The sequence below is a fragment of the Balaenoptera musculus genome, chromosome 4 (genome assembly GCF_009873245.2).
Source record: "Balaenoptera musculus isolate JJ_BM4_2016_0621 chromosome 4, mBalMus1.pri.v3, whole genome shotgun sequence".
Lineage (NCBI taxonomy): Eukaryota > Metazoa > Chordata > Mammalia > Artiodactyla > Balaenopteridae > Balaenoptera > Balaenoptera musculus.
Window position 1 is genome coordinate 50,596,747 of NC_045788.1, and position 25,677 is coordinate 50,622,423.

Genomic DNA, 25,677 nt, shown 5'->3' on the forward strand with positions numbered 1-25,677 from the left:
CAAGACCAACAAGGCTCTTATGGGACTGAAAGCATCTTTTTTTTTTTTTTAGATTTTTTTAAAAATTAATTTATTTATTTATGGCTGTGTTGGGTCTTTGTTTCTGTGCGAGGGCTTCCTCTAATTGCGGCGCGCGGGGGCCACTCTTCATCGCGGTGCGCAGGCCTCTCACTATCGTGGCCTCTCTTGTTGCGGAGCACAGGCTCCAGACGCGCAGGCTCAGTAATTGTGGCTCACGGGCCCAGCTGCTCCGCGGCATGTGGGATCTTCCCAGACCAGGGCTCGAACCCGTGTCCCCTGCATTGGCAGGCAGGCTCTCAACCACTGCGCCACCAGGGAAGCCCGCGTTTTTTTTTTTAATTTAAAAATTTTTTTAGTTTTGGCCATGCCGGGTGGCATGCGGGATCTTAGTTCCCCAACCAGGGATGGAACCCACGCCCCCTGCGTTGGACTGCCAGGGAAGTCCCTGAAAGCATCTTAATGTCCTCAAAAGTAAAATATATAAGCAGTATGAATAAAGATATTGGTACTTTTATAAGTTTAATGTAAAATATAAATATTAGTATCTTTAATTTAATAAAGACAAAATAGATTAATGGAAATAAAATTTTTGATCTTGGTTTTTCCATTAACCAGTTACCTGACCTTGGTAAAGGAATATAAGCTCTATGTTGCAGGCCTCGGTAAAATTCATTTGTAAAATAAAGAATGAGACTAGTGAACTGAGATTTTTTTTTCCACATCTAAAATTTTGCTAATCAAATTACATAATTTTAAAAATGGCCTCACCATATTTGGAAACCTCTTGCTCCATCAAAGAACGGTAATTCTATTTGTCCAAGTGAAACTTTAAGTGGTAAATTTGTACAGTATTGCAAATCTATGTCAAGTGATTTACAGCCTAATGATTCATATAAATAAAGCAATGATTCATATCCTAATTACTGACGTTGAGGTATGTAAAATAGCTTCTTCTGGCTCACAGTGATTACAATTTCTAAAGCTTGTTTCACAGGCAGAGATGACAGGTTGGAAGATGCTATATTATAACCAACTTGGAAATACAACATTTTAATTGGAAAATGTTAATAATTCCAAGAAAGTACAGAATTCCATGGCTACTCATTAAAGATTTCGAAACAAAAATCTTAAGTGATAAATTCTTAGAGGGACTGAATCTTTGTAACTGTACCTAGTGTGGCTTTATATATAGCTATGTATTTCACAAATGCTTTGAGGTGGTAAGGATGGTGACAGAGGAGAAAAACAATTACATGAGTTCTATGTGCCATTACAATGTTAATATTTAGTTACAGTAAAACATTTAATTCTATGATGAAATAGTTAAATTTACTATAAAGTAGATGGTATTATTGGTCGATAACATTTCATACTTAAAAATAAAACCTAGGACTTCCCTCCCTGGTGGTGCAGTGGTTAAGAATCCACCTGCCAATGCAGGGGACATGGGTTCAAGCCCTGGTCCAGGAAGGTCCCACATGCCACGAAGCAACTAAGCCTGTGCACCACAACTACTGAGCCTCTGCTCTAGAGCCCGCGAGCCACAACTACTGAGCCCATGTGCCACAACTACTGAAGCCCGCACACGTAGAGCCTGTGCTCTGCAACAAGAGAAGCCACCACAATGAGAAGCCCATGCACCGCAAAGAAAAGTAGCCCTCACTCGCCGCAACCAGAGAAAACCTGTGTGCAGCAATGAAGACCCAACGAAGACAAAAATAAGTAAATAAATTTATTAAAAAAAAGAGAAAGAAATGTTCCTTTAAAAAATAAAAATAAAAAGTAAAACCTAGAAATTCTATTTCATCACAACTTTAGGTAATAAAAACAAAATCCACCACAACAAATATTGCCCATTTATTGCAAAAATTTAATAGTCTTTTCAGATATGCTAATTCTTATTAGCAGATAAGAACAAACTACAAAAGTGTGAGAAATCTTCATTCTGATTTGAAGAGTGATGGCATGGGCAGTGTGCATACTTGTGAATGCGGGTGGGTATAGGGTGGAGAAAGATATTCCATAACCCCAAACTAACTTTCCTAACTCCCCATTCTCTGCTGCCCTGAAGGAGTACATATGGAAAACGAAGATGGAGATGGAAAGGGGAGGGCGTAAGGAAAGAAAGGAACTATAAATAAAGAGGAGGGAATAAATTGGAAGAGGAACAAATGTTAAGATGAGAGTCAGGAAAGATGGTCCAGCGTGTCACTCAATTCAGAGATGGAGGTGGAGAAGTTGATCCTCCAAAGGAAGAATCTCAGTAGTTCTATCTTCCACATTTCATTTCCCCACCTCAGAAATTATCGTATTGTTTGATGAAAATATGTCACGCACTTTAATATACTAAGTACTTTAGTTCAATTCCTTTAGTATTTTTTGTTGAAAACTGTTCATTCAGCATCTTAGGAGTTGTGAATAACACGTAAGAGTTTTTTAAATGGTTTATTCTTTCAAGGAACTTCTCATTTTGATTTATCTATCTATTTATCCTGTACTGTAAACAGTTTTGTCCCCTTGACATATGAATTCAATAACTACATTTCCAGTGAAGGCACCTGAAGGAAGAGGCTTGCATTTAGCATAAAGAATCTTGGCTGGGACTTGCCTTGGAAGGGGACAGAAGCCTGGCCAAGGGCAGCAGCAAGAAGGCCATATCTTCGAGACAAGAGGAGACATCTTGAGCATTGCAGGCTTTCCCTTAAAAGAGAAGAGAGATTAGGTTTGGTGTAGAAGGACTGTCCTCTCTCTGGTAGGAAAAGAATGTAATGGAGGTCCTCGCTGCACCAAGCTTGGTCTGGAGGGTGGCGGGATTTGTGGCTGGGGATGGGTGGGGCAAAGGGAACAGAAACACTGCTGCCAATGCTCCTGTGGTCAGGGGTGAGAAGGCGGTGTAGAGGACCATCAGTCCCATCAGGCAAGTATAGGGCCTCGGCTGAAGTAACAGTAGTGGTAATAGTAGCAGCAGCAAAGTCGTAGTAATATTAACAGCTAACATCTACTGAATGTTTATTATATGCTAGAATATGTTTGAATTACATGTATTAACTTTTAATCCTCACAACAATACTCTGAGGTAAGTACTATCATGCCCTTTTATAAAAACTCAAACTGAGGCATAGAGAGGTTAAATTATTTGCTTGAGGTTACTTGCCTAGGAAATGGAAAAGGATGTCACATGGTTAGGAGATGTTAGAAGACTGTATTGCCCGTTTATTTGCTAGTCAAACTGCCATATAACCCTTAAAAGGAATCAAGTATAGCTTTTGTTAGGTTAGCATACAATTTGTATGGTGATACCGTGTAGGCAATCAATAGATTTGGGTGCAAAGCCTAACGGAGCAAGGCACAGAGGAAACAGGTTGCTTTCTTCACTGGCTTAACTTATTTTCAGTGAGGAGACCTTTTGGAATGCTGGGCACACCCTAGTTTAAGTACGCAAGCACATTCCAAAGTGAAATTTCAATTACTGTTTTTCTTTGCTTTCGCCCTAACGGTTATCATGGCATTAAATGAAGGGCAGACTGTAAATATTCTTCAATTATCAACAGGGAAACCAATAATTACCAGACTGCTTCACTCATTTTGTGGAATGTATTACAAACTTTTCAGGCATTCTAAGGTGGCCCGACAAAGTTAGGAAAAATTCCAAATCCTGACGACCTGTTTGAGACGTTCAGAAGTGTTGCATTCCAAAATACAAGTTCTCCTCCTCTTGTTGAAATGTAAGGTTTCAGCAGCGGATTCTCCTTTCTTCCTTTATTTAAACCAGCGATTAGGTGGGAACTATGCAAAACTCACCTTCGGGAGGCGTCTTTTTAAGAGGTTGTGTGACAGGATATTATATTTAGAAAACGAAGAAAATAAAAGATTTTCATGATAGCAATCGTAATTATAGGAAAACCGATAAATTCTTGGCTAGACTTCAGAGGAAAGCAGCAAAAGACCTCGGGGAAGGGGGGGAGGGGCGGGTGCAGCAGCTAACAATTTACTTTGGCTCCAGGAGAGTCTAGAATCTCGTGACGTATTTTTACATTTGTTCAAATGCAAGCTTATATTAAAAAAAAAAAAAAAGGCTTAGAAACCCTAAGAATTTATTCTAATCATCCGTGAAATTCCCTAGACCAGAGCACAGTGCTTTACATACGTCAGGATTTAAATAAGAGGCTGCTGATTTGAAGTCCATCTGGAGAGACTCCGAGTTCCCGTGTCCTGGGCCCCGCCGCGCCAACACAACCACCAAACCCCAAACCCCTTAACCCAACTTTAAATTCCTAAAGCTCAGGCAGAAAAATCTTACAGCTCACAGGAATCACTGGGGAAAAATTCATCTGTCAAGGCACTGATTACGTTTCAAGGATTTTGTGGCGGGGAAAAAAAAAAAACAGAAAAAAGCCGAGGGGACGGAGAATCCACTCAAACTTTCCTTAGGAAACGGGATGTTTACTGAGTAAATAAGCGGTAGTCACAGACACACCTGCTACTCCCACAGAAGCCCAGGAGCCATTACTACCACCTCCTGGTCACATCCGGGCACTTCTCTACAAATTCGGGACGTTCTGACGTCGGAGCCGTTGGGTTTATTTGAAACACACGCACAACCAATCGGTTGGCACCTGCGGGGAGGTGGGCGGAGAGCAGCGGCCAATCACCGCCCCTCTGCGGGTCACTTTTTGAATTGGCTGCGGCCGCCGGCGGCGGGGAATGGCGGTAAAAGTGAGAAGGGTCGGTTCTTGAAAAGGTGGAACTTCCAGGGCGTCTTTTGAGAGTGGTGAGGGCTCTGTGGGTGCGGGTGGCGGAGGTGGGAGTGGGCCGGCGTCCCTGGAGCAGTGGGCCGCTCTGCTTGTGTCCCACGGCCCCGCCCCGGTGACCGCGAATTCCGGAGCTACCAGCCTTGGCTTCCCGGCTCTGGGAACCACACCGCCGCGTTCCCAACAGCGGGGCCGGGATGCGGAGTGGGAGCCCGAGGTCCGCCTGGCTGCTGTGCGTCGTCACCGCTCACCTGGTTGAATATTTCTTCCGAAAGAGTTTCTGGGCAAAGTGGGGAGTTGTCGGGAAGGGGGTCTTGGCAAACCGCAGTGGGCTCTGCGGCTCTGGGGGCTGGCAACTGCGCCCTTTGGGGGCTTATCTCAGATTACTTAGTGGTTTCACCCTTGGATTCTTCTTGGCGTCTTCTCTTTAGTTTTTAGTATTTAAGGTAAAACGCCAGCTCGTTCCGGCGCCCCACCCCGCGTACAGATGGGTATGGCTTAATGGGTAAAAGCGCAGCCTCTGGAATCAGACCGGATTTGAACCCTTGTTTTGCCACTAACACTGTGACCTGGGGGGAATTAATCTCTCCGCTCTAGGTTTCTTTACCTGTAAGAGGAGTGTGATAATAGTACCTGCCTCTTAGGATTGTTGCAAAGATTAAATGAATACAAGTAAAAGGTTTAGAACAATGTCTAAAGGTTTAGAATAATGCCGCATATTAAGCGTTAAATAAATATTGTTAGTCACAGTGTCATGTAACGTTAACAATGTTATTGTAACACCACCAACATATCCAGGAAGGCATTTAGCTCCTCCACCCTGAAAGATGATTGCCTAAAAAAATAAGTGAAAGGAAACTTATTTAAATGGCAAAATTTATCTTTGTGATGAAAAAAGGCATGAGTTGTATTTAGTTAGAAGCTCCTTGAGTATGTTCTCAGATGAGAATCTGTATGGGTTTATGAACACTGATCCTTTTGTGTTTGTTATAAAAGCTTACAGAATACATAAATGTGAAAAAGTGATTAGTGTATTTCAGTTTGTAATCAGACTGTTGATATGTGATGAGTTTAGCATGCAGCTATTTTCTAAATTTTAAAACTGTTTTGGCAATAAATTGATCACATACAGTGTCATCAGTCAATTTTAATTTTTAATCACCTACCATTTTTTTTTTTTTTTTTGGCTGCGTGGGATCTTAGTTGTGGCATACATTATATTCGTTGGGGCCACGTGGGATCTTTAGTTGCGGCATGCGAACTCTTAGGTGCAGCATATGGGATCTAGTTCCCTGACCAGGGATCGAACCTGGGCCCCTGCATTGGGAGCGCAGAGTCTTAGACCCTGGACCACCAGGGAAGTCCCAATCACTTACCTGTTTTGATGGTCTTTAAACAGAGAGACATAGGTGAAAAATGTGAACTCATGGTGTTTTTGATTTATTAAAGTCTCCCTCCTCCTACATTCCTTAAGGCAGGTTAATTCATCTCTTGGTTTTTCTTTTTAACATTCTTTTAAGGGGACTTTAAATGAAAGCCTGTTTAGATAGAGCCTTTCTTTTTCACTGGGAACATTTAAGTGTGAGACTTAAAAAAATAAGGGCTGGATAGAATTTATCATTGATTCTAAGTAAAGGCTCTTATTAACAACTATTGGAGCACTCCTTTGGAGAGCCTTAGAATAATGATTGCCGTGGATGTTTGGTAAGACAATGAGAAACGTCCACATTTTGAGTATGTATGAGAATGAATAATCGTCACTCATTTAGAGACATCATCTATTCAGTTTTTATCACAGTTGGATTTGAGTTGTACTATTATTTCTTTTCCTGATGTGGAAGCTGAGGCTTACCCTACTAAGTGCAGAGCTGAGACAGGAAGCTGAGTTGCTTGTCTTTGAAGTGTGCACCTAATAATTGGGCTTAGGTCTGTTGTTATTAGTGTGTACATATTCACACTATTTGACATCACCATGCCGAAATGATGCTAATGATACCTGAAACTATTACTTTGCTAAAAATCTGGTGGAAGTTATTTGTATATTTTATTATACCGAAAAAGTAGGAAAGGGTAAATTAGATCAGGCATAGACCTCCAGATAAGATTGGGCTTCCTCTTTATATTTGCCCAATATTCTGGAAATTTACTTCAAGATAATAAACTTATGTAAAAACCCCAATTTAAATTGATGAAGATCTATTCAACTTTTTCTTTATTCCCTGCTTGCTTAACTTTTCAACTCTTTTTAAGTCCTGGAAATTTAAAAACAAACAAAGATTTTCTTTCATAATCCAGAGTCTTACTGACACGTGTTAATTGTCTCGTGAAATCTTTTAGACATTTGTAAAGTAATATAAAAATACAGGTAAGGGAGCAGTCCAGTTATACATGAGAGGTTTGGAGAAATCTACAGAGGATAAGTCAAGAGTGGTGGGTCAGGGGTTGAAAGACATGATAGGTGGAGAATTGAGCACTATTAAATACAAGTAGGTGTGGAGTAAATTGTGATCTGTATTTGAAAAATGCTGGGAAATGCTTTGTGGCTGGAGCATACAGTCGATGTGGACTGGGGGAAATACAGGAGATGAGGCTAAATAGGTAGGCTAGGACTAAAGTGTAAAGTGGATGGTGAATTTGAACTTGGTCGTATAGGGAGCAGTGCTCATGGAAGTTCTAAGGAGCGAAATAATATAGTCACATTTGTTTTTAGGAGCATACCCTGAAAACCATGTGGAAAGTGACCTCTGAAGAAACTGGTGATAAAGTTGTTTGGAACTGTTGTATTTGACCAAGTGGCCACTGTGGCATTGGCCACAAAAAGGGGGCTGGGTCCCAGAGATACAGAGATGCTTTGGGGCAGGGCGAATGAGGCAGATGAAAGAGTATGGCTGGATCGTGTTTTTGACTGGGATTATTTGGGGGATGATGGTATTATAAATGAATACAGGAAGAGAAATAGTTTGGTTGAGGGCAAAGGTATGGAGTGGGGAGGTAGCATAGTATTTGTGAGTACCTTCTGAGTACTTTTTGACTGTCAGGTAATATCTGAGTACTTTTGGTACATTGTTACTTTTACTGTATCCCTATGAGTCAGTTATTAGTATCTTTTATTTATTTATTTATTTATTTATGGCTGTGTTAGGTCTTCGTTTCTGTGCGAGGGCTTTCTCTAGTTATGGCAAGTGGGGGCCACTCTTCATCGCGGTGCGCGGGCCTCTCACTGTCGCGGCCTCTCTTGTTGCGGAGCACAGGCTCCAGATGCGCAGGCTCAGTAGTTGTGGCTCACGGGCCCAGTTGCTCCGCGGCATGTGGGATCCTCCCAGACCAGGGCTCGAACCCGTGTCCCCTGCATTGGCAGGCAGACTCTCAACCACTGAGCCACCAGGGAAGCCCAATTATTAGTATCTTTATTTTACAGAAGAGCAAACTGAGGCTCAGAGAAGTTGAGTGACTTTGTTTGGTTCAGTATTAAAAAAAAAAGGGTAATGATACTTTTTATAAGTTCTAGGTATAACGCTTGTCTTTGCCCAGTAATTGTTTGTTTCATGTAATTTTATTCAAATTTTGTTTTTTTCAGCCATTGCAGAAGAGTACAAATAATGGCTGAAAATAGTGCATTAACACCCACTACTGGGAGTACAAGCTTGGCAGACTCTTCCATTTTTGATTCTAAAGTTACCGAAACTTCTAAGGAAAACTTATTTATTGGATCTACTTCATATGTTGAAGGTAAACATGTTATCTGCTTTAAAATATCAAATCACTATTTTAATCCTAAACTTACTGACTAGTGACTTTTTTATGATTTAACTGTAATACTGTTAAGCTAGGGTACAGGTATTCAGTAAAAATTTGTTAACAGAAACTCTTTACACTAGATTTTTTATTATTGTTTGGATAAATGCTTCCCAACCTTGAAGGTGAAAGCATCTTGTTGGATATTGCTTTTTCTGTAAGTGAGGGCAATCTAGCTGCAACATTGTTAGCTAGAATATAGTCAGTTATGACTGGTCAGGAGAAGAGCCACTTCTTTTCTTTTCACTGTATAAATGGATCTTTCCTAAAGTTGCATGTGCTGTTGAAGAGGATGACTGTGCAAGTGGGCGAATGCTTTCTTTGGTTAGGAGGAGTGCTGATGTTTGAATACTTTGCTACAATACAATATGTTTCTCTTCTTCTAAAATGATACATGATCAAAGTTTTAAAATAAGCTGGGGATTAAGTCATTTTAATTTCAGGGAATGTTATGATCTCAAACATGGAAAACATTCCAGATACAGCCAAAAAAGGGGTTAGGAACTACTGATTTTGATGTTAGTGAATAAAAATATTTTACTTAAACATTTTTAATTTTAATAGAAGAAATGCCTCAGATTGAAACAAGAGTAATACTGGTTCAAGAAGCTGGAAAACAAGAAGAACTTATAAAAGCCTTAAAGGTATGGGAATTTAGTTTTTAGTTTTTTTTTTTTTTTTAAACTATTTTTCTTCCATCCGTGTATAAATAAATTTATAGTTTTCTTAATCTCATACTTAAGTCTCTTTTCCACAGACTGTTAAAATAATGGAAGTCCCTGTTATAAAGATAAAAGAAAGTTGTCCTGGAAAATCGGATGAAAAATTAATAAAAAGTATTGTTAATATGGTAGGTCAAGCATTTCATTGCATGTGGCATGCTGCACTTCCTTTGATTGTATTCGTAGAGTCCACTTACGGTGATTGGAGCTAAATTAGGCACAAGTTATACTCTCAGCACTCTGAAGCTAGATTAATAGAAACTATTCCATTTATTTTAAAATTTGGGTGTTTCTGAAACCCAAAAATACAATGTTTCATAAATAATGAAATCCTTATAAAGTAATTTGGCATTGTTAGATTTAAATGGCATTCCATTTATGTATTTATGAAGATGACACTTTAAACTCTTTAGCTTCTTTTTTCTCAATAATTTTATATTTATTCTAAATTCTTGCTTTATTTCCAGAATTACAAATCACAATAATTGACAGTCATCAGGGAATTTACCTCAGCATGTGAAATATATCTAACTCTCTATACCAGTTATACTAGATTGTGAGGGCCTCCATGACAAAATACCACAGACTGGGCAACTTAAACAACAGAAATTTATTTTCTCACTTTCCTGGAGGCTAAAAGTCCAAGATCAAGGTGTCAGCAGGTTTGATTTCTCTTGAGGCCTCTCTCCTTGGCTTGTAGATGGCTGTCACCTTCTTGATATATCTTCACACAGCCTTCTGTGCATGCACATCTCTGCTATCTCTTTTGTGTATCCAAATTTCCTCCTCTTATAAGGACACCAATCCACCACTAATCCAATCTGACTAGGATCCACCCTTATGACTTCATTTAACCTTAATTACATGTTGAAAGACCATATCTCCAGATAGTCACATTCTGAGGTATAGGGTGTTAGGACTTCAGCATGAGTTTTGGATATACACAATTCAGCCCTTCACATCAGCCTAGCAAATAAATCCCAAATAATTTACTGACCCATTTGAATTTTCTTTTAAATGGTTCTGTTCTTTAAAAACGGGAGTCATATAGATACCGAAATATCTTCATTCTTTTTCATAGATCTACAGTATAAAGTGTTAAACACTAACTTGCCTTTTTATATCCTGTGTTTGCCATGCTGCAACTGCCTACATATTTCATATCTTTCTCTTACTTCCCTTGTATATACTGAAATGATTAAGTTAACTCCATCCTTTTTGTAGATGTTGCATGTCATAGTATTTTTTTCTATTTTTCTGAAAACAACTTGTGCAGGAAGAACTATATGCATGGCATCATTTTCTTGATCCGAATAAAGAGCAATAGTTGATATCTTTCTAATGCATCTTACTATCAAAATACGTGTACTTAAAAAATTCATCATCTTTATATGCATACTAGATGTTTTATAATGACTACCAAGTCATATCAGAAGCTTATGCCTTTATAATAATCTTCAAAATTTAAGATCTTAATATGGATTGAGATATGTTTATATAAAAACATAAGTAAAGAAATATGACGTATGACTGTTAACTATTAAGTATAATGCTTATTGTATGATTCACAACTTCTACAAATATAAAAATAAAAATGTTGATACTGAATTGATTTTTAGGTCTTATTTAGAGAGACACATGAATTACTTTTATAATATATAAATTTTGTTTCTAATAACTCCATGAAAAAAATCAAGGAAATTAAAGTGCCATTTGTAAAGATGGAATCAGTTGAAGAACTTAAAAGTTTGGATTCTCCAGAATTTGAAAATGTATTCATAGTCACGGACTTCCAGGATTCTGTCTTTAATGAGTTATACAAGACTGACTGTAGAGTTATTGGACCACCAGTTGTATTAAACTGTGCACAAAAAGGAGAGGTAAGAAAGAATATATGCTTATTATAACTTCTCAAGGTTAAATTTTTATTAAAGAATTTTTATGCAGAAAAATTTCATTAATTGTTGAGAATATGAATATTTAGGTTAGGAATAGTAGTGGCTACTCTAATATAGTCCTTTAATTCTAAACAATATTATTTACATATATTTAGTCTCAATACCTGCAGTATCTTGGGAAGTAGTAGTTTGCTTAAACTCGAGTTCTAAAGATGTGTACATATACATAAACTTTAATTTTCCTCCACACAGAACAGGTACCACAGTTCCATTTTTATCAGTTTCTGCATGATTTAAAATTAGGGAAATTACTTTAGCTATTTATTTATTTATTTATTCATTCATTCATTCATTCATTCATTCATTCATGGCTGTGTTGGGTCTTCGTTGCTGCGTGCAAGCTGTTTCTATTTGCGGTGAGCGGGGGCTACTCTTCATTGCGGCACGTGGGCTTCTAATTGTGGTGGCTTCTCGTTGCGGAGCACAGGCTCTAGGCGCCCGGGCTTCAGTAGTTGTGGCACATGGGCTCAGTAGTTGTGGCTCGCCGGCTCTAGAGTGCAGGCTCAGTAGTTGTGGTGCACGGGCTTAGTTGCTTTGCGGCATGTGGGATCTTCCCGGACCAGGGCTTGAACCCATGTCCCCTGCGTTGGCAGGCAGATTCTTAACCACTGCGCCACCAGGGAAGTCCTACTTTAGCTTTTTGTTTTTAAACAGCATTTCAGTGCAAGAGTTGCAGTAGAATTAATACCTATTCTTTGTTCTTTATTGCTCTGTTTTGGCATTCTTAAGTTTGCCTTAACTTTAAATTGCTTGGGTCTTTGTGCTTCTTTTGTTATAGATACTAGTAATGAGCACATGATAATCTTTAATTCTGTTTTGATTCAGAAGTGTTGCTTTCAGAAACCACATAAACTTTTTAAAGGCCAAAATTATGGAAAAGAACATTCCTGCATAATAGTGGGAATTAAATATATATTTTTAACCATTCTCTTTCATGTATAGATAGATAAAACCATTTGTTAAATTATTATTATTATTTTTTTATAGTTGAGTTTTTTCCTTTTTTTTAAAAATTTATTTATTTATTTTCGGCTATGTTGGGTCTTCTTTTCTGTGTGAGGGCTTTCTCTAGTTGCGGCAAGCGGGGGCCACTCACTGTCGCGGCCTCTCCCGTTGCGGAGCACAGGCTCCAGACGCGCAGGCTCAGTAGTTGTGGCTCACGGGCTTAGTTGCTCCGCGGCATGTGGGATCTTCCCAGACCAGGGCTCGAACCCATGTCCCCTGCATTGGCAGGCAGATTCTTAACCACTGCGCCACCAGGGAAGCCCCCCATTTGTTAAATTATTTACTATCTCCATTTTTTAACTCATAAATTGGAATCATATTTGGTTCAAGTATATGTATTATTAGTATTTATTAGAAAATATTTTTGACCTCTTTTAACTTTAATTTGAAGCACTTACAGTAGTGTATGGAAATCTTTCCTTATAATACTTCATATGTGTCAAAGTACATTTTGGAAATAAAGGTTTGGGTATGAATATTTATGTTTTATTTGCCAGTAGTAAAGTGTGTTTGGATGATGTGTATCGAATACGATATGGGAATCATGGGAAATTTTTATTGTGAAACTGGTTTTTTGCTATTTGTCGCATATTGAAAGATGCAAGTATATCTTTGGATTTGGAAAGTTAATTGGCGAGAGAGGGAAATATGTTTAGTTTGAGAAAGATGTGTTCTATTTTTACTGTAAAGAAGCTCACAGATTTAAAATTGTTGTCCTTCAGCCTTTGCCATTTTCATGTCGCCCACTCTATTGTACAAGCATGATGAATCTAGTACTATGTTTTACTGGATTCAGGAAGAAAGAAGAACTAGTAAGTATTTTAAAACATTCTATTCAAAGAATATTTTTTTCTAGCAAAATAAATTTAAATTAGCTTTTTTTTTTGGTAGTTATATCATGGTTTTATTTTTAAAATATTGAAGGAGAAATTACTATGAATATACTAGGTCTTAAACTTTGTGAAGAAGTAACTCTGAAGAGCCTTGTAAAGAAACACATATTTTGTCTAGGATAGCTGGTATGTGAATTAGAAAAATTTCATGACTATCTAATCTGTTTAAACTGTCTTTTTGTTAAGTATCACATCAGCCATATTATTTGAAGTTTTTGTTTACACATTGCGATTTTTTGTTATGCAGGTCCAGCCTTAAAGCATTCTCATTGCTCTAGAGAATTCATAGAAACTTCTTTCTTTGATCCATAAAATTTTTTGTGTTGGAGCTAATGGGGTATTACTCTAATTTTGTGAGAGGAATCTTGGTGTGATGGCAACCTGGTTTTAAAAAAATAATGTACTGGGGACACACAGTTTTTCCAGGCATGAGCCCGATGTGTCCCCCTTTGCTTGGCAAAGCAATAAAGCTATTCTTTTCTACTTCACCCCCCTCCAAAAAGTAATGTATTTGCTTTTTTACTTGTGTGAAAGCCAGTTGTTAATTAACTTAGTTTTGTGTGATCATCTTTACTAGCTTATCTCTGTATAATTTTGCCTGTGCCAATAAGGCAAATGAACCTTTAATTTTTTTGGCATAAAATTTATCTTTATAAAAATTCTCATATGTACCTTATAAATAGAAAGTATTCAGTAAATGCTAAATGAATTGTAAACATAGTTTAAAATTTTGTTCAAATTAATCATAAAGTCAATGTTTACATTTTCTTTTGAGGTCAGATTGGTGACATTGGTTCATCACATGGGTGGAGTTATTCGAAAAGACTTTAATTCAAAAGTTACACATTTGGTGGCAAATTGTACACAAGGAGAAAAATTCAGGGTATGTAAACTTCAGTATTTTTGTGTATTTCAATATAGCACTGTTTGAGGATGGATTTAATAATAGTGCTCTTATCCTGTCTATTTCCCCCATAATTTATTGAGGATCAGAGATTCAATTTTTGCTATATGCACATTTAGTAAAAATTTTAAATCACAGAAGTGTGGCCCCTGAGGTTTGAAGGAGGCAGTGGAACTTGAGTTAGGTCTTGAAAGATGATTGGGATTGTGGAGGTTGGTAGGTGGATAACAGTTTAGGCAGATGAATAATATTAGCAAAGATTACTATGAGCAGTGGTGAATAAGGAGGTCAGAAGGTGATGAGGGCAGATATTTCTCTCTTATCTAAGAGCAGAACTTTGTTCTTATAAAATGGTTCCAAGATTTAACTTGTGAAAATTATAAAAGAACAGGAGAAAATACTTTTATTGGGATTAAAGTCTTAGCTTAAGATTGCACTTGAATATGTTAGGAAGAGTTTATCACTTTGTTCCCACCCTCCATCAGTGTATTTATGTAGCAAATGGTAATTTTAGGGTATTGTTGAATTCCTGGGAGGTATACTTACAATTCATATCTAAGGTTTTAGTGACTTAATCAGAAATTTTCTCTTACTCTTACTGCTGTCTTGGGGGTTAGTACTTCCAAGGAGGTAAACACAAAGAGAAATAGAAATGTAATAAAGGTGAACTTAATTAACTTCACAGATGTAGTTATTTAAAATACAATGAAACAGTTTGGACATCATGGAACTTGTTTCAAAGTTATTTTAACCTAAATTGTATGATGGAAAGATAGTTTTTTCTGTTAATTTTTCTTTATATTTTGTTACAAAGCAGATGAACAATGATCTAAGACTGTGCAAAAAATGTATGTATATAATTACTTATAACTTGCATGAATGCAGTTATTTAAGGTAAAAATTCACCATATAATTAATGATAAACATGTTTATGTTTTTAGATAGCTGTGAGCCTGGGTACTCCAATTATGAAACCAGAATGGATATATAAAGCTTGGGAAAGGCGGAATGAACAGTAAGTGTTTAGAAATTTAGTAGTTAATTATGTGAATCAGTCACGTTGTGTCATGAAGATAAACCCACGTGCCCAAAATTCATAGATTAGTATATAAAAAATTAATTCAGTCTTTGTGAAGCTTAGGGAATAAAGTCTAGGAGGAGCAAAGTTTTGTTTATAAATAATTGAAAATGGCAAGACATCTAAGATATCTTTGAACTTCACTTTGTGAAATAATTTAATAACCATTAAGAACATTCTAAAATTATCAGGTAATAGCTTAATGCATCTGGATGTTTGGGTTGTGCTGTATTTTTTCTTATTTTCTGTTTGTCTGGTTACATTTTAAGTGGTGATTGCATTTCGTAACCTTGTTAAGCTTTACAATCTCATAATTCCTTGCTATTGTACTTCATTATTCCTTAAGATTTTATGAAACTATAGAACTCCTGGAATGCATATAAAATTTCATGTACAGAGTAGAGATTTGCGTCTTGTAAAGATTACCCGTGATTAAACTTTGTGAGACGTTACTTCTGGGATGACTGAGGACACGTCAATTTTTTTTTTTTTTAAGTTTTTTTTTTTTTAATTTATTTATTTATGTATTTATTTTTGGCTGTGTTGTGCCTTCGTTTCTGTGCGAGGGCTTTCTCTAGTTGTGGCAAGTGGGGGCCGCTCTTCATCGCGGTGCGCGGGCCTCTCACTATTGCGGCCTCTCTTGTTGCGGAGCACAGGCTCCAGACGCGCAGGCTCAGCAGTTGTGGCTCACGGGCCCAGTTGCTACGTGGCATGTGGGATCTTCCCAGACCAGGGCTTGAACCCGTGTCCCCTGCATTAGCAGGCAGATTCTCAACCACTGCGCCACCAGGGAAGCCCGTCAATTTTTTTTTTAACTGAGGTTTTCATGAACATTTCAGGACCAAATGTAAAATATTTTCAATAAATAGGTTATGCTAAAACCTTGAGAATTACCGTAGGTTTATAAATTAATCTGCCTAACTTATTGAATTTCCGTTAAGCTGGTTTTAGAAGAGTGTATTTTGTTTTTAGGGATTTCTGTGCATCATTTGATGAGTTTAGAAATGAATTTAAAGTTCCTCCATTTCAAGATTGCATTTTAAGTTTCCTGGGATTTTCAGATGAAGAGAAAACCAATATGGAAGAAATGACTGAAATGCAAGGTAGAATTTAGCATAATTTAAAAGTTATATGTATTTTATTCCTTACTGCTGCTGATCACTTCCTGGTGAATATGCCTCTTTAAAAATTTGGGCCTGGGGCTAAATAGTTGGGCTTATGTATGCTTGTATGCTTTCCCCTTTAGGAGGAAACTATTTACCTGTTGGAGATGAAAGATGCACTCACCTTATAGTTGAAGAGAATATAGTAAAAGAACTTCCATTTGAACCTTCAAAGAAACTTTATGTTGTCAAGCAAGAGGCAAGTAATTCTAGAATGAGATTGGTTTTTAAAACACATTGGTAATATTGAGAGCTTTTCTGATGAGATAAATTCTTAATTAAAATGTTCTTCCTCCTAGTGGTTCTGGGGAAGCATTCAGATGGATGCCCGAGCTGGAGAAACTATGTATTTATATGAAAAGGTATGCTTTTTGTCCCTTTTGTCATTTGTTCTGTGAACTTGATTGTATAAAGATGACACTTTTTTATCCCAAAAGAGCATAGTATAATTAGCACACAGGTCATCTTATTTGTCATATTTAGGGGTTTCAGAATAATTAAACAGTTGGATATTGAGTAATAGTCTATGTAGATTTAATGTACTGGATCTTATTTTAATCTAATACATTTCATTCTGTGCAAATTCTTGGTAATACCATTATGCACAGTAACATCCCTGTCTTCAAAAACTTAGAACCTTAAAGGAAAGAGAGATGTGCAAACAGTTATAGTGCTGAATGAAATGTGCTATAATTAATTGAGTAATGTATGTATTCTAACTAGCTTCACTCTGAGAGACTCAGGCAGGATTGAAAGAGCAAATAAATATTGAGCCAGCTTCCTAGGCTAACCTGGTAAGGACATTCATGTTAGATAGCAGGTGGGAGAGGGTGTGAAAACTTGAAAGTACATTAAAATAGCAAGTAGTCTAGTATGGCTTTGGAAAAGAGTGTGGGAAAGAAGGCCAACAGATAAAGCAGACTAGATAGGCAGAATCAAGTTTTTAATATGTTAAAGGGTTTGGATTTGGCCTGTAAGTATTGGAACCACTGAAGAATATTAAGGGGAGAGATGGCATTTTAAAAATGACTGTAGTAGAAGGAATATAGGCAAGGAAAAATCCAGCCTTCATGCTGGATCTTGGTGAAAAGTAGTATCATTCACCAAAATGTGACATAAAGGTATAGAAACAGGCTTTAAGGAAAATTTACTTCAGTTCGAGATTTAATAATTTTGAATGGAATATTTGAAAGTGAAGGTGTGGATTTATTGTGTTTCTATAAAATCTAAATATGTACTCTGTTGTGTTCTCTTTGGACTCTTTTATTCTCAATGTAAGGTTCCTGACATAAAGTTTAAAAAATATGCCTTAGATTTCAGAAGAGAACTCCTAAAATCAAGTGGTATTTGACAAATATTGGAGAGCACTATGTCCAAGCATTGTGCTAAATGCCAGAGATATGGTGAATGAAATATGAATGGTCTCTGTCTTCCTGGAGTTTATGGCCTAATGGGGAGTAGACAATAGGGAAGCTTACAGCCGAATATGTAATAGTAATAGTGCTATGGAGAAAAAGCATTAGGTGTTAGGGGTTAGACAATTACAATGATCCTTTGATTATTATGTTTCATGAAGCTTCTGAATTACATGGAAGAGTATATAGATGTACAATTATTGTGCAAAATCCCGATTTTGTCAGACTCGTAAATATATTTGTCTTTTGTTCCTGTCTCAGTAAAGAACCACGGAAGTAAAATTGAGCTTTTGTGCTTTTGATTGCAGGCTAATACACCTGAGCTCAAGAAATCAGTATCACTGCTTTCTCTAAATACCCCAAACAGCAATCGCAAAAGACGTCGTTTAAAAGAGACACTTGCTCAGCTTTCAAGAGAGACAGACATGTCACCTTTCCCTCCCCGTAAGCGCCCGTCAGCTGAACATTCCCTTTCTATAGGGTCACTCCTAGATATCTCCAACACACCAGAATCTAGCATTAACTACGGAGGTAATTCACATTTTAAAAAATTGGTCTCTAAATTTAGTGGAATAGAATAATTATTAGAATATAGATAAATCCCTACTACAGTGAGTTTGGAAGGCTCTTTGTTTTACATTAATTAATTTATTTATTTTTGGCTGCGTTGGGTCTTTGTTGCTGCACGCAAGCTTTCTTTAGTTGTGGCGAGCGGGGCTACTGTTCGTTTCGGTGTGCAGGCTTCTCCTTGCGGTGGCTTCTCTTGTTGCGGATCAGGGGCTCTAGGCATGGGGGCTTCAGTAGTTGTGGCACGCGGGCTCAGTAGTTGTGGCTCTCGGGTTCTAGAGCGCAGGCTCAGTAGTTGTGGTGCACAGGCTTAGTTGCTCTGCGGTATGTGGGATCTTCCCAGACCAGGGCTCGAACCTGTCTCCCCTGCATTGGCAGGCGGATTCTTAACCACTGAGCCACCAGGGAAGTCCCAGAAGGTCTCTGTTTTTAATGACCTTTGTTCTGTCTGAGGAGAAAAGGCACATGAAAATGCTTATATTTAATAGTTGCTTGCTATATACTAACTGTTTATGTATTTTGTGTATTTATAAGATAGGTTTTGTTGTCTCTGTTTTACAGATGACTAGATTGAGGTTAGAGAAGTAAAACTTGTCTGGGGTCACACAGCTAGAAAGTGATAGAACTGTTCAAAGAGCAGACTCTTAACACACAGGAATCATAGAAGATGTCACATAGATTATGGAGAAAATAGGTACAGTGAAGTCAGAGGAAGGTGAATTGACTTTGTTCTCAGCTGATACAGGAAGCCACCTATAATTAGCTCTTCTCCCTTGATCTTCAGTTTTTCCCCTCTGTTTTTTTTAGTGTGCACACAAATTTGTTGTGTTTTCTAATTTATGAAACAATGAAAACCTTCCCTGGACTCTGTAATACTTTCCACTTGCTATCCCATCTCCCTCTTCCCTTTCATATAAGTACTCTTGAAGGAATCACCTTGATCCGTTGTCTCATTTCCTTGCCTTTTATTTTCCTTTCAATTCATTCCAGTTGAATTTCATTGCTCTTGCTGGGGGTGCTGACAGTTTTTGTGTAATCAGCAGCATTCAACACATTAGCAGCTACTTCTTCCTGGGCACATTTTTAAATTTTGGCTTTTGTATATAACTCGTTTCATGTTCTCCTTGACCTAACTTCTCTCTCCAACTCTAAATGTGGAATATTATTCCTGAGTCATTTCTTCTCCATTGAATTCTTCCTAAATGATCTCATTTAATTCCATGGCTTTTCTATATGCTGTTGACTCCCAAATTTGAGGTTTTCCCTGTCCAACTATATACTTGACACCTCCTTGTTCATGTCTAATACACATCCTAAACTTAACATAATCAAATTAGAGCTCTTGATTCTCTCTGCCACTCCAACTCTTCCTTTGTTACCCTTCCTTTATCAACCTTTTCTGTAAAAATGGTCTCTCTTAGACAATTGCAGTGGTCCCCAAGGTGGTCTCCCTGTACTCATTTTTGCCTTTCTACATGCAGACTAACCAGTCTCTAAAAACGTATAAATTAGTTCATGCCGTTCCTCTGCATGAAGTCATTCAATGGCTTTGTATTACCGTAGCTTTCAGGTTCCTATGTAATCTTTCTTCACCTACTTCTAACCTCATGTGCTTTTGTCCTCCACTAATCCTCTCTGGGTATCAGTCATAATATCTTTATTATTCTTCGGATTTTTCTACTACAACCATACCTCAGGAACTTTATATTTGCTCTCCCTGTCTTAAAGAAATCTTATCGGGGTTCTCTTTAAAGTTAAGTCTCTGTCCCACTACTCCTTCCTACCAACCCGTTACCTGGTTGTTGTCTTCAGTAGTAGTTATCACTGTTAGAAATTGTTTGTTTACTCCTTTATTTTACTTGCTTCACCAGATTGTAAGCTGGAAGAGAACAAGAACCTTGTCTAGCTTCTCTGCTTTATTCCCAGTGCCTAGTATAGAGTAGGTACTCACTAAATATTCATGGAAGGAATTGAAAGTCAATTTAAGGTAGACCCAGAAGACTGAGGTGGATTTGAGATTATAAGAGGAGCAAGAATACAGGTAACAGCGTACAAAATGAGTTTTTAGGGAATAGTGACTAGGTCAGTTTGCTTGGAGTATGGAGGAGTAAGAGTCAAATTAGAAAGGTTAATTGGGGCCTAATATTAGAGGACTTTGAAATCAGACTGGCATGTCTGATCTGTATATTGTCATCAGCAAGGAACTTTAGAAACTTGAGCAGCAGAGTGATTCATTGAGTAAGTAATTTGTAGTGGATTATTCTGAAGAATGACTAGAAGTAAGGCGGTTTAGAGAGAGCCTGACCATGAAGTAATCTCTAGAGACTTGGGCCACAAGGTAATAAGGCCCTAAACCAGGGTTGATGATGTTTGGAAAGAAAAGTAAGAAGCACTGGGGAAATATTGATAGAATGGAGTGATAGAGAGGGAGGAAGAGGAGAAGATGGCAAAGTATTAAATGGAAGAAATTCTACCTTAGCAAAAATAGAAAATTTATATTTTGGAGGAAGGAGTGTAGTTTGAGAGAAAATCCAGGTTAAATTGAGGTAGAAATGTCCAGTAGGCATTTGGAAAAGCTGGACCAGGTGCTTGGGCGGGGGATTATGATTAGATATGTAGATCTAAGAATTTACTGGTTCTATGATCATGGTGGACATAATGGGCATGAGATGGTAAGAGATGAACATGCAGGACTGAAGCTTGAATATGAAGTTGAGGGGACAGAAGAAAATGAACCACTAAAGAAAACAGACATGACAACTGCTATATATTAGATATTCTGAATAATAGAATACCCAGTTTGTAGATCACTGCTTAGACACAATAATTAAATTAGATCAGTGTATGTCAGTTTTTTTCCCCCTAAAGTATACCGTAATGGCAGAGGCTCCTGGGTCTGGTGAGTGTAGCCCAAAATAATATATGGCAAGTGGGAAATTCTTTGAAGCCTGTTTTTTTGTTTTTTGTTTTTTTAAAACATTCAGAACTCCACAGTATGCATGATTGTTTAAATTAATGCTTAAGATTATTTATCATTGAGTAAATTTGATATGCTGGGACTATATATTGTCTTCTTTCATGTCATTCTATTATGTGTTATACATTCCTTTTCCTATTGAGAAACTTGCTATTAGGAGATTCTGTATATAATGTTTAAGTATTCTAACCATATTGATAGTAAGAAAATTTATTTTAAGCTTTTATGAAATTTCATTAAGAATTTTTTCTTGAGATACATATAAAATATACTAATGCATCCTCCCTCCAATTTGGGTTAGACTTATGTTAAGATACTTTAACAGAGAATTTAGTTAATGTTGTTGGGGGGTTTTTTTTGTTTTTTTTTTTTAAGGGAGTCTTTCTCCATATATATATGAAAAGTTTTCCATTACTGTGACTGTGTAATCGTAACAACCTTTTCCTCCTTTTTTAACTTAAATATCTTTATATATTGCTGTAAAGATTCCTGTACTCTCAGATTTCCTAAATGGAAATATTCTGCCATATTTGCTTTAGTATTCATTCATTCATTCATTGTCTCTCTCTCTCTCTTTTTTTACATACACGTGTATTTTTTATATCTGTGCTGTTTTGAGAGTAAGTTGGAGATATGATGTGCCTCTACCTATAAATACTTAATTGTGTATTTCCCAAAATACAGGAACATTTCTTACATAAGTACAGTATAAGTATTGTAATTAGGAAATTAATATTTAATACTATGATCTACTCTATAGACCTTTAAATTTTACCAGTTATTCCACTAATGTCCTAATGTGCTTTTAAGCAAAAGAAAAAAGTTTTTTCTGGCTTAGGATCCAATCCACGATCACAGGTTGTTGTGTTATCTTTCTCTAGTCTCTTCTTAATCTGGAACAGTTCTTTTTTTAAATCAATCTTTGTTTTTAATGACCTCGATATTTTTGAAGAGTACATGACCATTATTTTTTTCTGGCCTTATTCTAGGAGGAAATTCTACTTTAATGAGAATGTGTATGGTGGTATATTTATAAGAGTAGATATCTTTCCCTTTTTTTCTGTTAAATTTGTACAGTGTTTGGTACTTACATCTGACTTCCATTTTAAATCTTTCCTCCTTTTTACCTTTTAGAAACACCAAAATCTTGTACTAAGTCATCTAAAAATTCTACTCCAGTTCCTTCAAAGCAGTCAGCCAGGTGGCAAGTTGCAAGAGAGCTCTATCAGACTGAAAGTAATTACGTAAATATATTGGCCACAATTATTCAGGTAAGAGTTTGGAAAAATGATCTCTGTTCCAGTGTTTATAAGTAAAAAAATCTAAGTGGTATTATTTTTTATAAGAAAATTATATAAGCATAGAATTTGAATATAGATATTAAAAATGAAAATGTATGACAAAAACTGCTCTTAGGGAAATGGCATAACTGTAAGATTAGCATTTTATTCATGCAGAAATAGCATCTTTTTTTAATAGTGACTTTAAAGAGAGAAGGATCCTCAATAGACAATCTTAGAGGGGACTGAGTTTAATTCAGAATTTAGCAGCTTCCACGTCAAGGTACTACATTTATATTTGGAAATGGTAGCTTTTTCTGATAATGTGTATTCTAGAGTCACTGCTTTATTTAGTACTGTATATATATGGAAAAGCAGTTAGCAATGAAGCATAACAATATGGCTGTCAGTAATTTTTTTTTAGTAATCCTTTACTGTGTCGAGTTTTCTTAAATTACGCAGTAGTCATATGTTGACTCATTGCTTAATATTATTAAAATGTACTATGAAGTTATTTCTGAAGAAAAACAATTCTAATGAATCCTTGTAGGTTGAGATTGAAGAAGATATTAAGGAATAAATCAAAATTCAAGGTTCTGAAAGACACAATAATAGGACATTATTTGGAATCTGTAGAAAGAAGGAATAACTTTGGTTGTGGTAATAAAGGAGATAGTTTGTCAGGAAAATAAGGTTAATACCACCAAGCTTGACTTTGAATAGAAAAATGATAGGGAGTTTCTGATTTGGGTTTAATTTTTAACTGATCTCTATTTGAAATCTTAATATATCTCATTAAGGTCCAATATAATGGCCTTTAGTTGCTTGTACCATTGATAAAATGCATGAATAAGAAATGAAAAGACTTCTTTCTTGGTATTCACAGAGAGATTATTCTTCACAGTTAATTTGTTTAGCAGTAGTCAGGGTTTTATGAGGCCCTCTGCTATATTAAACTTCACTTGTTTTAAGTCAGCTCTGCTCTTCTTCCTCAAGGGAAATCATCCTAGATGAGTTTCTTGTTGAAGTTTTTATAGTCAGCCAAAATGGGGTTGAGTAGCAGAAAATCCTTTTGGCATATACTGTTCATGTACTTTGGTAGCATTTATTACCTAGAAATGTAAATCCTTTCAAGCCGTGGTAAAGGCACTGGAGTTTCAGAATTTTAATTTGCATATCAATTAAATTCACTAAAACTTCTTTTTTAAAAGCACTTGTAATTATTACACTGTAGACAGACTTTCATACCACTGTGCTTAGTATAAACTCACCTAAGTTTACTTAAAAGATTGTGGTCTAAATTCATGATAGTGTTCTCTTTAAGCTTTTTTTTTTTTTTTTTTTTAATTATTATTTATTTATTTTTGGCTGTGTTGGGTCTTCGTTTCTGTGCGAGGGCTTTCTCTAGTTGCGGCGAGCGGGGGCCACTCTTCATCGCAGTGCGCGGGCCTCTCTCACTATCGCGGCCTCTCTTGTTGCGTAGCATAGGCTCCAGACGCACAGGCTCAGTAGTTGTGGCTCACGGGCCTAGTTGCTCCGCGGCATGTGGTATCTTCCCAGACCAGGGCTCGAACCCGTGTCTCCTGCACTGGCAGGCAGACTCCCAACCACTGCGCCACCAGGGAAGCCCTAAGCTTTCTATTTTAGGACTAATGTGTTTTTGTTTTTTTTTTTGTTTGTTTTTTTTTTAGTTTGGATTTGGAATAGCTTAATTTTAACTTAGCCCCCAAATTAAGTGACTATCCAGAAGCTTGTTGATGTATTCCAAATAATACTTAGGTACCTGTTTTTTTTTTTAAATTATTTATTTATTTATGGCTGTGTTGGGTCTTCGTTTCTGTGTGAGGGCTTTCTCTAGTTGTGGCAAGCGGGGGCCACTCTTCATCGCGGTGCGTGGGCCTCTCACTGTCGCGGCCTCTCTTGTTGCGGAGCACAAGCTCCAGACGCGCAGGCTCAGTAATTGTGGCTCACGGGCCCAGCTGCTCCGCGGCATGTGGGATCTTCCCAGACCAGGGCTCGAACCCGTGTCCCCTGCATTGGCAGGCAGATTCTCAACCACTGCGCCACCAGGGAAGCCCCCTTAGGTACCTATTAATATAAAGTTTTGTGACAGGTGTTAAAGAGGGTTCCTGTTTTAAAGGAACTTAGACTGGAAGAGGAGTTAAAACATACACACCTATTATAATACCAAGTGGAAGGTTATGAACTTCATGAGGGAGGTTTAGTTAAGGTATTTGGAGATTTGTATGGTGAGAATTTTGCTCCTCTTCCAGCTTAAGGAAGGTTTGGTCTGGAATTTTCAATGGTTGAACATTGGGAAAAGTATCATAAGGAAGATACAAATTGAAGTGAGTTTTAAAGCATAATTATGATTGGTGCATGCAAAGAGTATGGTAGGAAGTGTATTTGAGATTATTCCAACAGTACAAACGATTGAAGATGTGTATCATTCAAGGTATTACAGAGTAGTCTAGGGGGATTAGAGTTGAGGGTGGGTTAAGGGGACTGGGATAGGGGTTGGAGTATGGATACAGTGAGAGTTAAGACTGCTTATGCCAGACTGGAGAAGGCCTTTGTACAGTGTGTCATGTGTAATTATAGAAGAATTTTTGATGGGAGGGGGGATGATATCACTTGACTTGTATTTTAGAAGGGAACTTGGTTCACTTTGAAGGAGGTATTGAAGAAGGGGAAATTGTGGAGGCAAGGAGATCAACTTGGAGGTTATTTTGGCAGTCTTGGTTAGAGATTTTGAGAACCTGAACTTCTTAGGATAGTATCAGTGAGAATGAAAAGAGGATAGATTTGAGAAATATTGGAAAGGTAGAATCAATAGTTTTTTGGCTAACTAATTTTATATGAGGGATTAAAACAAACACAGTAGAACTGTTTTAAGGTATTGTGTCTTAAGAATACTGAGAAGTTTTAATGAATCTTGATGTATTTTGGTGTCTGAATATTTTTGTTTAGGATTTTTAATTAGATGTTGACTAGATAAAGGAATGCTTATAAATGGTTACAGATACCTTTGCATCCTCTATTGTGTTTTTTCCCAATTCCATTTCTTTCCCCGCTCTCAGCGATAACTGTAATCTGGAATTTTGTGCTTATCATTTTCCTTATAGATCTATCACATATGTGTAGAAAA

The 25,677-nt window shown here is 37.2% G+C and overlaps 1 protein-coding gene across 9 annotated transcripts in view; it reads left to right on the top strand.

The window, feature by feature from the left end:
- Positions 1 to 4,656: 4,656 nt before the first annotated feature.
- Positions 4,657 to 25,677, top strand: part of ECT2 (epithelial cell transforming 2) — a 64,061-nt gene continuing 43,040 nt past the window's right edge. For 2 of the 9 annotated variants that reach the window (XR_005019757.1, XM_036851357.1), the window contains exons 1-12: positions 4,680 to 4,792; positions 8,350 to 8,501; positions 9,132 to 9,211; positions 10,987 to 11,169; positions 12,975 to 13,064; positions 13,921 to 14,028; positions 14,991 to 15,064; positions 16,100 to 16,230; positions 16,374 to 16,489; positions 16,590 to 16,652; positions 18,014 to 18,236; positions 22,384 to 22,520. Coding sequence is in view for 4 of the 9 variants with exons in the window: in XM_036851357.1 (XP_036707252.1) it covers positions 8,372 to 8,501; positions 9,132 to 9,211; positions 10,987 to 11,169; positions 12,975 to 13,064; positions 13,921 to 14,028; positions 14,991 to 15,064; positions 16,100 to 16,230; positions 16,374 to 16,489; positions 16,590 to 16,652; positions 18,014 to 18,236; positions 22,384 to 22,520 (1,335 nt within the window). In the remaining 5 variants the exon portion in view is untranslated. Of the gene's footprint in view, positions 4,793 to 5,008; positions 5,027 to 8,349; positions 8,502 to 9,131; positions 9,212 to 9,324; positions 9,418 to 10,986; positions 11,170 to 12,974; positions 13,065 to 13,920; positions 14,029 to 14,990; positions 15,065 to 16,099; positions 16,231 to 16,373; positions 16,490 to 16,589; positions 16,653 to 18,013; positions 18,237 to 22,383; positions 22,521 to 25,677 lie in introns of those variants that run through there. The other 7 variants (XM_036851354.1, XR_005019754.1, XR_005019753.1 and 4 more) reach the window with 7 other exon arrangements.